This window comes from Lepidochelys kempii, chromosome 25 (genome assembly GCF_965140285.1).
Source record: "Lepidochelys kempii isolate rLepKem1 chromosome 25, rLepKem1.hap1, whole genome shotgun sequence".
In the NCBI taxonomy this organism is placed as follows: Eukaryota; Metazoa; Chordata; order Testudines; family Cheloniidae; genus Lepidochelys; species Lepidochelys kempii.
This window is the reverse complement of record NC_136404.1, coordinates 16,087,785-16,101,486: the sequence shown is the minus strand read 5'-3', so window position 1 is coordinate 16,101,486 and position 13,702 is coordinate 16,087,785. Positions and strand designations below refer to the sequence as shown.

At 55.9% G+C, this 13,702-nt stretch overlaps 1 protein-coding gene across 2 annotated transcripts in view; it reads right to left on the bottom strand.

Moving 5' to 3' along the window:
• The window catches only part of MAP1S (microtubule associated protein 1S), a 30,117-nt gene extending 20,956 nt beyond the window's left edge, over nucleotides 1-9,161 (bottom strand). For both annotated transcript variants that reach the window (XR_012156189.1, XM_073324175.1), the window contains exons 1-2: nucleotides 8,982-9,161; nucleotides 850-951 (exon numbers count right to left, since the gene is read on the bottom strand). Coding sequence is in view for 1 of the 2 variants with exons in the window: in XM_073324175.1 (XP_073180276.1) it covers nucleotides 850-951; nucleotides 8,982-9,135 (256 nt within the window). In the remaining variant the exon portion in view is untranslated. The remainder of the gene's footprint in view (nucleotides 1-849; nucleotides 952-8,981) is intronic.
• Nucleotides 9,162-13,702: the final 4,541 nt, after the last annotated feature.

Sequence of the window (13,702 nt, the reverse complement as noted above, 5' to 3'; positions counted from 1 at the left end):
CAGGCAACTCCCGGAGCGACCCCTCCCCACACAGCAGGAAGGACTGCACTGCCTCCATGTCTATTTGCAACTCCCTGGGCAGCCTGGCCTGAGATACAGATTGCAACACGAATTAAACACCCAGATCCAGGCCGGGCATGCGTGGAATGGGTCACGTGAGGTTTCTGCTGATGCCGAGCAGAACACGAGCTCCCAGACGCTGCGTCTGCTGCTGGATGTGTCCGGGCACACGTTGCCATCTGCTCCTGGTGGGCATAGCCAGCATGGATCCAAGTGTCATACAACCCTGCCCTCCCACCGCAGCCCCCCAGAAACTGGAGCAAAGGGGACCAGCCCTATGCACCCCCTGCCTCACAGGGAGCAGTCAGGAGTTGAGATGCTCAGATACTGGGGGGCACTGGAGTACCCCAGACAGGTTATTTCCAGTGCTGCTTCCACAGCAGGGTGGGTGTTTGTGAAACCCACCCCCAGCTCACGGCAGGGCCCGCTCGGAGCAGAGCTGCTGCCTCACTCCAGCAACGTTCAGACAGTCAGTTGGGTTTGCAAGAGATTCCCCCCGACACCAGAGCAGGGCGAGTTCTGGGCCAAGCAGCCTGGAGAGCTCCTTTAAATACTCCAGGGATGAGTGAATTCGCAGGGTGCAGGGACAGGACAGTCCCTGGAAATTCACACTGCGGAGTACCCATCTGAAAGCAGCAACGTGCAGACAGGGGGCCATCTCCAGCAAGGTGCCAAGCCCACTACAGCTGGGCTGCTGTTCCCGGCAGAGGGCTGGGCCCCTCACAGCCGCCTCGGGGTCTGCACAGCTGGGAAGGTGGAGACAGGAGAGGCCTGGCAAATCGCCCTTACCTTTCACGATGCTGGAGAAAGTGGCCGAGTGCCGGGACACAAACAGCTTCAGCTGCTCGTCCAGGTTGCAGGAGGCGAGGTCGATGTCCCAGCAGCGGATCCCTGGGGGGAGAAAAAACAATCAGCACCCACAGTTCTCAAAGGGGTGCAGAGCCCACCCCACCCCAACGCTGCCAGGAGAGGCACAAGGCTCACGGAGACCAGCCACCGCTGGGATTCCCAGGGGCTGATCTTGGCTGTGACACTAGCCCCGCTGGGCAAACAACTTCACCCGCAGTGGCTTCTGCCTCCCTGCCCACCCGTGGAACGAGGCCAGCTGCCTTGGCACAGGGTGAGCAATCGGTCTGCTCCGAGGGCTTCACCCCTGGGGAATGCAAGCACTGGGGACCCTGCGCGAACTTGGCTACAGGGGACAGGGAGAGGACATGCCTAGCTGGCAGGGCAGATTCCTCTCCAGCAGCACGGGCAGCGAGTCCTGGGGAGAAGGCAGGACCTACGGGACATCCTGGGCTATCAAACGGGTCAGCCCCCAGCCATCTCCTACTGAGCCATTTAAGGAAGAGCTTTCCCAGCACCCGGAGCAGGCCCCTATAGGGCCCCCTTTGCCCAGGCAGCTGCAAGGCCAGGACAAGCCACGGAAGGGAAACCAGGACCAGCAGAACTGCCCCAGATGAGGAATATGCTGAGGGGGGAATGGGTCAGCAGGGAGCCACCTAGCAGTGGGTCTGCTCTTGCTCTCCTCTTGCATGTGGGGGGAGGATCAGTTACCAGCCAGGTAAGTCGGGGGAACCAAGCCCCCCTGCCAGGGTCTTTAATCCCTGACATAGCACTGTCTTGCGGAACAATCCGGATCAGGCAGAAAGGGCTGAAAAGCAGCCGCAGGCCCCTGCGACAGCCTCCGCCAAAAGGGCATGCCGCACCCAGCCCCATCCGGAGAGAATCCTGCCGCCTTACAGGGACCTTCGTGCCCCACGCCGGGGGAATGGTGCCCTACTCAGCTAGCAGCCCAAGGAGCAGGGATGGGAGCTCTGCCCAGGGGTCGCTGGCCCCTCATGGCAAGTTACAGGGAATACACAAAATGGACCGAAGGGAAGAGCATGTGACCCTGCACTGTAAGCCCTCAGGGTCACACGAGCCGAGCCGCTCGCAGCCAAGGCAGGTGCTACTCCCGGCTCGGGGACAGAGCGGATGGCCAGGTTACAGCACACGCAATAGAACAACCCTGCCGTGCACACAGAGCCCTCCCCACCGCCATGCGGGGAGGGGAAGGGGTTATGCAGACACACGCTGTGCAATACGATGCACTTGCCGTCACTTCTGCAAGAGCGGGAGGGAGAGATAAAGTGACTAGAAGCCGCAGCCCCTGTGCTAGGCCTGCTCTCAAGGGCTGATCAGAGTGAGTGGCACTAAAGGCTTGTGCTGACCTCCCCCCGCCCCCCGTCCTCAATCCCACAGGCAAGCATAAGCGCTCCCAGGCAGGGCCCACAACTCGTCTGGCTAGTGTCCAGCCCTGCAGGCGTCGCCTATAAACATGAGCAGCTTTTAGGAGACAAGAGAGTTCCTTCAATAAAATGCAGCATGATCCGGGCACCCTGACAGCTCCGCACAGCTGCCCCAGCCCAGGGCACAAGCTGCTGCCACTGGCCCCCATTGCTGGAAGCCCCTCAGGTTCCTCATCCTCCCTCTTGCCTGGCAGGGTGTGTCCTGGGACAGACAAGTCTGGGGGCCTACGAACAGCCATGGGGGAGGAATAGGCTTCCGGCTCTGGCAACAACAGGCCATTTCCCTCTGCCACTTGGCTAGTGAAAGGGCAAAGTGCCAGCAGATATCCACAGGGGCCGGGCTAGTGAGAGCCACTCCCAGCCTCACGAGGGAAAGGTCAGTGCAGCGCAAAGGTAGCAGGAGCCCCCCCGTGCCAATCGAGGGAGCGTCGAGTCAAGTGCTGCCCTGAACCCTTGCCAGAGAGAGAAGGGACTTGTGTCCAGCAACGGGCAACCCAGCAAGCCTGGCCTTTGGAGCAACAGCTACTAAGGCTGTCCTGGTGTAACGGGGCTGTGTCGATGCTCAGCAGCAAGGAACACGGAGGTTCCAGCCGGGATCCCGACTCCTGGGACATTCAGCCTAAGGCAGGTTGGACCCAACAGGCCAGTGCTGTGCCCCCCGACCCTGCCTCAGCGTCCTGAGAACCCAGGCCTCAAACAGGAGTCCAGTCGCTCTGGTGAGGGTCTGAGCCGCTCCCCTCAGTAAGTGAGGGAGTCGGACGCTGCCGTGCTGCAGCTGACAGAGGAGGAATTGCCCAATCACACATGGCCCCCCAGACTGCTGCAGTCCCAGTCCACAAGGCAGCTGCACGGCCTGTGCCTGCGGGAGCTTTTGCCTCCAGCCTCTCTGCAGAACCTGTCTGGCAGAAAAGAGGTAGTGAGCAAAGGTACTTCTACCTTCCCTCCCACCGCCACAAGACTACCGGGCTGGCTGGCGCAAGACACAGCCTTTTCCATGTCTGCACGGACCGCCCCTCTAGTCCAGCCCAGGGCCCCTCTTGCCCCCTGACCTGCAGCTGCCCCAGTGAGATTCCCAGACCGACTCTTCCTCACAACCCAGATCTAGAGACATGAGCAACAAGGGCGGCCCAGATGCCATGCAGCCCGACCAACCAGCTCCAGCTGCGTTCCAGGCTAGGAGTCAGTTTCGCGGCCTTCTTCCAGAGTGACAGTCCCTCAGTCTCCTTCCTGGGGGTCACGGGTTCAAACCCTGGCCCAGATGAGTAGCAGCTCAGTCATTACCAGACGCTGTTTGGTGGCCCCCATGGGAGTTCAGTTGCTCACAGGCAAGCTCCCCAGGGACAGCTGTTCACATCACAGCACCCTTGGCCTGTTCAGCCCTTGGTCTCTGCCAGCAAACAGGAGCCCCCCTTGCCAAGCAGGGCTACAGTGTGCTGGCAGGGCAGTTTAGGGAAGCTGGCACGGCACCAGCTGTGGCTAAGTAAAGCTCAGTGACGATGGCTGTCACTTCACCTGCATTTGGAGTCGCTGACTAGTCCCTGCTCACATACACTGACTGGGTTAACACGGGTCTCTTGCAACGAATTCAAGTCACATCCTGCTGCAAAGCAGGGTCACTCTGCAACTGGCTCCCACACCTCCTTCAAGCAGAGTCTGGAAGCCAGGCGCCACACAGCTGGGCTCTGTGCTGTTCTGCAGCTCAGCATTTACCAACCCATCCGACCTGCCCATCTTCTCCCCAGCTCCTTACTGCACGGAGACTTACTGGAACTGCTCTGATCTCCTGCACAAGGCAGCAGAGCCAGGCTGCCTCATTCAGCACCTGTGACTGAAGAGGCCTCTTGGGGGCACAATACTAGGACGGCCCTGCCTTTCTCAATGAGAGCCTACGCTGCAGAGACCTGCGCAAGCCGGGGATGACCCAGCTGCATTGCATTCTGCCTCCTCGGCCACCCATTCCAAGCGGAGAACTTGCTGGGGCAGCATCCGGCCCAAAACTCACACCGCAATGGGGAGAGTGTTTCGCTGCTATGTGAACTCAGCCAACATGCTAGGAAACCCCCCTGACAGACTGTAGCAACAGCCCAACGGGGCAGGAACTTATCGCCACCTCGGCTGTACACAACACTTGACTACAATCCCTTTGTGGCTCGCTTCCTGTTTGGTGTCAGGAGAGAGGCCTGCATGACAGGGCAGTGTGTCAGCCGGAGGCTGAGCTCATCATGGGGCCTGGAAAACGGAAAGCAACATCCACAGCAAGCCAGATAAGAACAGAGCCAGTGCTAATAGTGTCACCCAGGCTTTTAAGTAACTTAAGAGGCTTCCCCTACATTTGCATTAGAGCTGCTGGGTGACTGCGCGCCAGGCCAAAAGAGGGACAGCTGGACCACCAGCACAGTACACTATGCTAGCTAGGTGTGGTATCAGCGTGCTTGCAACAGAGAAGAGATCCGGAGTCTGCCCCCAACCCCGTCCCTGATACTTTTGTTCATGGAACTGAGTCTCGGGGCTTGTAAATAGTCTCCTGTGAAATCATCAACCCTATTACACTGAAGGGAAACTGAGGCATGGATGTCCAGTGACATGCACTTGGGATGTGAAGGTCAGTTCCTGGCAAAGCCAGCAATACAGCCCAGGGGTCCGAACTCCCAGACTCCTGCTCTAAGCAGAGTCCCCCCCACCCCTCCAGTGTGGGAACAGAACCCACTGGGATGACTGCTGAGTGAGGACAGGTCTGGCTGCCATAAGGGGGTGGGGGAGAGAATCTGCCATTACATGACTACGACCATACTAGGTCAGACCAAAGGTCCATCTAGCCCAGTAGCCTGTCTTCCGATAGTGGCCAATGCCAGATGTCCCAGAGGGAATGAACAGAACAGGGAATCAAGTGATCCATCCAGTCACCCACTCCCAGTTTCTGGCCAACAGAGGCTAGGGACACCATCCCTGCCAAGCTTGGCTAACAGCCATTGATGGACTGATCCGCCATGCATTTATCTCGCTCTTTTTTGAACCCTGTTGCTCCCACTCGGGTAGGGGACAGGACACCAGCAGGGGAAGATCCCATGGCAATTTGGACAGTTCTGAGATGTGGGTCAGATGCAGGGTGACCAGGGCCCCCAGAGCAGCATGGTGGGGAGACTAGGTCCCAGTAGGCTGCCCCGCAGACAAAGGGGGACCTGATAACATATCTGGAGACAGCTACGGGCTGTTATAAAGAAGATGGTGATCAACTGTGCGCCACGTCCACTGAAGGTAGGATGGGAAGTAATGAGCTTCATCTGCAGCAAAGGAGACGTAGGTTAGATATTAGGAAAGACTCTTCAACTCTAAGGATAATTAAGCTCTGGAATAGGCTTAATTAGTCCCATAGAGTCAGCGCATCTATGGCATTTGCCGCATTTCCTAGATGCCAGGACCGGTGACACATGCCAACGCCCCAGCTGACCCCCAGCCCCGGCTGAGTAACATCCTTCTCCAATTCAGGTTTGAAAATGAAAGGTCAGAAGGGGTCACAGCCCAACTCCCTTCAGTCACTGGCTCTAGAACACTCACGGTGAGTCAGCTCGAAGACACCAGGATCAGATCCCCCTGCTGTCCACAGACAGCTTTATCCCACGGCTCAGAACTCCTGACCCTCACCAAGCAGCTCCTCAGGGAAAGGAAGCCAACCGCTTACTGTGGATCTGCATTTACTGCATCTATATATATTTAGATATATATTCCCCCTTGGGCAGCCTCCCCAGAGAGTTCAATGAACCTTGGTTTATAGCTGCACGCTCCCTGCCCCAAAGGGCTGGTGGAAATCTTCACAATTAGACTTCTGCCCCCTTCCTTACAGGCATCCATTTTTAAGCATCCACGGCCCTTTGAGTCAGCACCAGGTGAAATGCACAGAGCAGCTCACTCCTCAGCTGCTGCTTCAAGCTCCCTTAGACATCACATGCTGTTGGTTTCTTTGCAGACATAACTGCCTGAGGCTTTGGGGTTCAGTCTTGGCTCTCCATGCGCCCCCACTAGCCCTTCACAGCTTCCTCAGCCCCTGGGGAGGACAGAGCCACTCTGCAGGTCTGGCTGGGACATGCCTGCCTCATATGGGATGTTAACGGAGGTGGGTCAGGAGCATCTTTAAAGGCAGCACCAAAGACGTGCCTTCATGTTCCCACCACATTACAGGTTCCTTGACATTCACCTCTTAAGACAGGTGCACGCTTGCTTCCCCTGGAGGCACGCACCTTGCAGGAGTGACTCAGCCGCGCCGGCCTCAGCCAGACAGAAGAGCATTCCCTCCGGCTGTGAGCGCAGCCGCCTTCCCGGGCTGTTCTGTAAGACGCTGCACGTACAGCCATCAGCTGCGTTAGAAGCGGTGTTCCAAAAGCCAGCAACAGTCTCTGCGCTCTGCCTCCCCAGCTACCAGACGCCCTTGTACAGCAGCCATCTGTTCATTCCTGTCCCACGCTGGCCAGTCACACTAGTCAACTGGGCTCCTCTCCCCACCCCAGGAGAGTGGGTTTGATCCCTGCGGCCATAATGCTTCAGGAATTCTAACCCCAGTTCAGCAACAAAACACAAACCCCAGGCCCCTGTGCGGGGATTACAGAGAAGCAGCCTGTTTCACTCCCATCATGTCGAGTCCCTGGAAAGCAGGCTCCTGAGTAGTGATTTACAAACCGGCTTAGCAGGCAGGCCTCTTGCCCATCGCATGAGCCACCAAGCCAACAAATGAGGAAAAATACCGATTCATTCCCCCACCATCCCCCAAGTCTGTAGAACGGTTAACGATCCTTCCAACCAAAGGGAGATGGTGCAAGATTAGGGCATTAGAAGCGATGGGGGGAAAAGATGCAGAGTTGCACAAACCTTGCTCAACGTAACTGTTTTGGCCTTCTCAGGCTGCTTCCTCAGTTCATGCATGGTAGATACATATATTTTTTTAAAGATCACTTCCAAATTTGTGCCCCCTTCCTGGCCTTGAAAGCACCTTCCGCAGAAGGAGACACTAACTCTCACCCTGCTCCCAGCACCTCAAGTCTCCAGCATTTAATACAAAAAGAAAAGGAGTACTTGTGGCACCTTAGAGACGAACCAATTTATTTGAGCATGAGCTTTCGTGAGCTACAGCTCACTTCATCGGATGCATTCATTGGAATGCATAATTGATCCAATGAAGTGAGCTGTAGCTCACGAAAGCTTATGCTCAAACAGATTTGTTAGTCTCTAAGGTGCCACTAGTACTCCTTTTCTTTTTGCAAATACAGACTAACATGGCTGCTACTCTGAAACCTAGCATTAACACAGTTTATGCCAGTGCCATGCTAAGAACGCAGAACCCCAGCAGCCAGCCAGTTCCAAGACTGGAATTCCTTGACATCCCGTTCCAGGCGAAGGTTTTAATCACCGGTTCGTTAACAGTCAATGCAGATCCACAGCAAGTCCTTGGAGGAAGCCATGAAGCAGGTTTAATTACAAGTCATCCCTTCCTAGTTTCAGTTGGCAGTTTCCTCAATCCATGCTGGCCCACTATAGCAGAACACACCCGACAGACCAGAGCTCCAGATCACTTCCCGATGCCAGACAAGCTTCTCCAGGCAGACAGCTCCCAAGGCCCAGTGCAGGCCAGCTGCCCCATCCATCATGTCTGATACTCCCCCGCCCCGCTCTAATTTCTTGAGTTGAAAACAGGTCCCAGCCCATCTCAGCGATAACAAAGCAACCCCCAACCTTTGTCTGTTGCTGCTATGCTTAGCACCACAGGCCTCCATGCATAGGGTGCCAAGGTGAAAGTCTAGAGGGGGAAATGGGATGGAATTATACATATGCACTAAGCAATAAAAGCGTGAGGAATTCACGCAGTTGGGGACAGACCTGCTATCACCCCCACCCATGTTAAAAGCACCATGAACTGCCCCCCCATAGGAGAGATTCCCTTTAAACATAAGCAATAATCTGGTGGGCAGGAAGGGGGGAAGAGGAGGGCTGCACTAGACCACCACAACTGGATTTTGCATACCTACCCCCCACCTAGTCTGAAGTATCAATGCCCCCCCCCCGACCATGCAACTCAGCAAGAAAGGAAAGGAGACGAGGTGCTGCAATGAATCGAGGGGCGCTACACCCACACACAGGGCACAGCTACATCTGGGGGTGCTGCACCTTGCAAGTACGTAAGCCAAATGCAAAGGGGGAATTGCCCCAGTGCATCAATGCACACAGAACAGCACAAAATGCAGCAGGACAAGCGTAAGATCCGGGCCACGCTGCTCAGGGGGGTGGGAAGCAGGGCCACCCACCAGCGCATAAAACAGCACCCCAGGGGAGAGCCCCTGCGGAATTAGGGCATGGGGCACCAAGGCGGACAAGAGCAGCAGAGGAACGCTGCATGGTGCACGAGTGCGGCCTTATACCCTGGCGCACGGGGGAGCCCCGGGAAAGCGGGGGGTGCCCTGGACACAGGAGCTGCGCGCACCGGTGCAAGGGGAGCCCCGGGAAAGCGGGGGCGGGCGGTGCATTGGGTACAAGCAGGACAATGAATGGGGCCCGCGGCACCTCGGCCCGTGCTGCCTGGGGGCTGCAGCGGCGCCCGGCCGGGGGTGCTCGGCGCTGCGCGGGCCCGGGCGGGGCGCTGCTCACCTCTCTCCAGCGCGGCCAGCACGGCGCCCAGCAGGCCGGGCCGGTGGCAGCCGCCGCCCACGATCACCAGCAGCGAGTAGCGGCGGGGCCCGCGGGGCGGCGGCGGCGGCTCCCCCGCCCGGCTCGCGCGCTCCACGGCTCCCGCCGCCGCCATCTTCCGGCCCGGGCTCCAGCACGACGTGCGGTGGCTGGCCCCGCCCCTCCCCGCTTTTACGTCGCCGCGGCGAAAGCCCCGCCCCGCTGATATCATCGCCGGCCAATCAGAGGGCACGGAGAGGGGCCAGGCTGGGCGGGGCTCTTAAAGGGGCCGGGCACTAGGAGGGGACAATGGGGGTGGGGGTGTCAGAGGGGAAAGACCAGGGACCAAAGGGGGTGGGGCTGGGGGCAGCATAGATTGGGAGCTGGGGAGCTTCAGGACTTGGGAGACCTGGGGGGTATTGGGGTTGGGGGGGTATCGGGGTTTCGGACATTGGGGATGGGGCATCAGCACTGGGGGGCATCCGGCCTGGGGGTATCAGGGCTGGGGGTATCAGAGGTGGGGGCATCGGGGCTGGGGGTATTGGGGGTGGGGGCATCCGGCCTGGGGCATCCGGCCTGGGGGTATCGGAGGTGGGGGCATTCGGCCTGGAGGTATCGGGGATGGGGGTATCTGGCCTGGGGGCATCAGAGGTGGGGGCATCGGGGCTGGGGGTATTGGAGGTGGGGGCATCCGGCCTGGGGCATCCGGCCTGGGGGTATCGGAGGTGGGGGCATCCGGGCTGGGGAGGCATCAGGGCTGGTGGTATCAGGACTGGGAGATCAAGGGGCATTGGGGCTGGGAGGCATCAGGACTTAAGGAGACTGGGGGGCATTGGGGACTGGTGGGCATCAGGGCTGGAGTTTGGGGGAGTATCAGGGCTGGGAACTGGGGAGGAAGCGGCGCTGCTCCCGCAGGGTTGCCATAAGTACAGATAAAAAGCACTTAAGTCTAGATGCCAAGTACAGCATTACAGAAGTACATAGGAGTACAAGTATGCAGTGGAGATAGTATTTATGTGTTTAAAAGTATACGTGCAAGTATTTCCAACTCCTGTATTCCCTACGATTGTCTGGTTAATATATGGACAACTACGTAAACAATAAAAGCACATAGTGGAAGAGAAAGAAAAAGAGCAACAATGACTTTTTATTCATCTACACAAGGCAGCACGGAATAAGAATGAAAAAAATCTCTTACCAATGTAAATAAATGTATAAATTTCCTTTCTGTTACTTACAGCTAGGTAGCTTCGGATGCAGTAGCTTGATCATTATGCTTCAGTAGGTTGTCACAACAATCCAGACCTTATTAAAAAACCCAGGTCCTTTACATTTTTTCTCTAATCTTGATTCTGCAGCCAACGCAACTTTAAAAATGTCTGGGATACGGAAGCAGCAACAAATGACTTTGTACTTCTGTTAGTCACAGCTGTATCACAGACCAAAATATTCCGAAACCGTTTTCTAAATCCTGCCTTCACGTTTTCTACCAAGCAAGAAAAAAGCCCTGGCAGCCAGAACTCAGGGCCTGAAGCTCCCAAGCCAGGTTCTAAGGGCCAAACAGAATATGGGATAGTGGGGAGGCAGGTGATTGTTTCCAAAAACTATTTTGAAAAGGTACTCGAAGATAAAAGAAAGTTATCCTTTCTGTACTTTTAGAATGTATTGAAATATAAGCACTAAGTACAGAATATGTAAAGTACTTAAGTACAAGCACGTAGAGTACTTTAAATACTTAAGTACGAATGTACTTACAAATAGGTGAACGCAGGGTTGGGAGCAGTGGGGGCGTCAGAGCAGGGAGCTGGGGGGGGTGGGGGGAGCATTGGGGCAGGGACATTTGCAAAGAGCAGTACTCCCCACTGTGCCCATCCCTAATGACCTCTGACCTTCCCATAATATCTTTCATTCCCATGCATCCTGACTGTCTACTCACAGCCCCACCAAAATGCAGCCACTTCTGAGGAAGGAGTGGGACATGCTGCACAAGGCCGGCCCCATAGTCAAGTGAAACCAGAAAACATACAAGCGGAGTGATTTCTCTACCATCCCTTCAGAGACTTGCATTGAGTAAGTCTTGAATACAGAGCCATATTTACAGACTCAAAATCTGACTAGAGATTAAAAGTTTTGGCTTGACATTCTCCCAACCAACCCTTCATTTAAAGAGGGCCTTTCAACACCTTCTGTTTAACAAGATATGAAATTCCCATCAAGCGAAACTACCCCCTTTATTAATCACACGTCATTCATAATAATACATTACAGCCTAAGTTTACAGCCACAACTCCATGAGGGTGACTATTTCTCCTCCGCTGCTGGGGGTTGCAGCCTGGCCAAGGGAGCACCATCTGAGTGGGAGTTTGCTATGTTGAGGGTGGATTCCCCTGCCAGCCTCTTTTCTGGGAAGCAAGTTGGAGCATTCGACTTCCCACGACTCTGCTCAAGGAGCTACAGCTAAGGTCATCCGTTGTGAGCTTCCCCCCACCCTGTCATCACGTTGCCCGGCGAGGATGCCCCAGCCCTGGGAACTGCACGCTCCCCCACCTGGCTCTGTGCATTCCTCCCGGGAGGGGTGTGCAGCCCAGGTGAGCACCCACCCTCACACGCAACCTAGGCTTCCTTAATAATTCCCCTTTGCCTACTCAGAGCACTAGACAGCGGCATCAGGACAGGCAGACAGCTGCGGCTGCCACTTCCCCCATGTTCTGCTCGTTGGGCTTTTTGCAATCAGGACAGTTGAACTGCCACTCCCTCCAGGCTGGCCCTGCTTCCCATGCCCAGGCCAGTTTGCATCTTGCATCCTCACCCTGCACAGGCTGGCCAAGGACAGGAGACAGCTTTCCCGGCTGGCAGCCAGCCCCACGCTCTGCTGGGTGTGGAAGGTGGAGAAAAGCCAGTCTGAAAAAACCACCGGCGTGCGCACGTGTGCGTGTGCGCATGCTAGGGGTGCAAGTCAGTCTCTGCTCTCAAAGGTTACCTGCTCCTTGGCCACTTCTGCATTCCCAGTGGCACCCAAACCACAACATGTTTGCAGAAGCGGGGCTGAAAGTGGGTTATCAAACCTTACCCCACACCTGCTGCTGCTCTGGTGCATTCTCCTTGGGGGGACGCCCCCGTGTGCACAGCTAGGAGCCTGTGTGGGTTTCTGCCCCATGGCAATTGGTGGATTAGGTTATACACTCCCAGTATGGATCTGGTTATCCTATAGCCCCAGCCCTAACCACAGGAGCCATTAAACACTGCACGGAAACACACCCACAGAACTGAAATACCTTTGGGGCTAATGCAGCCCCCTCTGGTTTTGAGAGGGTGGCCTTCTGCTTTGGGAGCCCCGAGACCTGGGGTCAACTCCCGCTTCTGCCATCTCCCCGACTGTGTGTCCTCAGGCCAGCCGCTGAACCGCTCTGTGTCTCCGTTCCCCAGCTGCCCAATGGGGATTTGTCTCTTGCACTAACAGGGAGCGTCGCTCACGATGTGAATATCCAGCATCAAGCACAACTGCTCCTTGAGTTCAGAAGGGGCCTGGAGGTGCTGCTGGAATATAAACCGTAGATGTGGCCTTCAGGGGCCAATGTGACGTCATGATGCTGGTGTTGTCACAACGTGACATCCTTGTCCCAGAGGATGACATTTGAAGAGTTGCAACTCCCAAGGTCAAGCTGGCAGTGGCCAAAACTTGTGACCATCCAGTGGTTCTTTGTGGGTTAGGTGGGTCTTGGTCCAGGTGGGCACCCATGACACACGGCCCTCTGATGGCAGGCTCAGCAGAGAGGTGAGGATGAAATGGGCCGTGGAGTTAAACTCCCACATCTGACTCTGGGGAGGAGCCATGGCACAGGGAAGGTGCTGGGGGAAATGGACGGAGCATTCATTGGGAAAGTCAGTTCCAAGTGAGTCCCCTCTGTGAGATACCTTGGCCACATTCTGTGCAATTCTATTTTAAAATCTAGCACCTGGGAGAAGGGACTTGTAGCCATTAACCCAGGGAAGTTGCCCCTGGGCAGTGAAACTGAGGAGACAAAAGCTATAGCTAGTTACAGTCCATAACTAACATCTAAAGGTCTGTGCTGAAGTGAAACTGATTTCACCGCTGCATGCTAGAGCCCTTCACTGGGAAATTACAACTGACAGCTGGCACCTGCTGATCTGACTGAGAAACGAAGCACAAGACTGGATCTCTAGTACACACATGCCCTCATGCCCACACACACACTCACTCAGCTGCCCAACTGCAGAGGGAATTTGGGGTGCTCTATCCCTGTCTGATCCTTCCCATTTTACAGATGACAAAACTGAGCCACAGAGCAGGGACGTGACTTGCCTAAGTTCACCCAGAATGGGATAGGCCCCCAGGTCTCCTGCAGCAGAGCATCTGCTTTCACCCATAGGCCCCACTGCTTCCTTTCAGAAGTGAATGAAAATGTTTCCTGATGTGGATTTTAGGCATTTCCCCGCACCTGTATAACCCACAGCACGAGTCAAACACCGGCTAACCCTAGGATGTAGCTCAACATCATTAGCAGAGACAGAACCATATCAGCAAGGCAAAACCCTGTATATTTTTACTGGCATTAAATGTATGCAACTTTGCATAAAATGCATAATCCGCATGGATTTACATAGCTGAATCCTGAGGTGCCAAGATGGGGTGTTATAACAAGGGAAGCTGCCTGCCAAAGGACCTCCCCTTCGGGATGGAG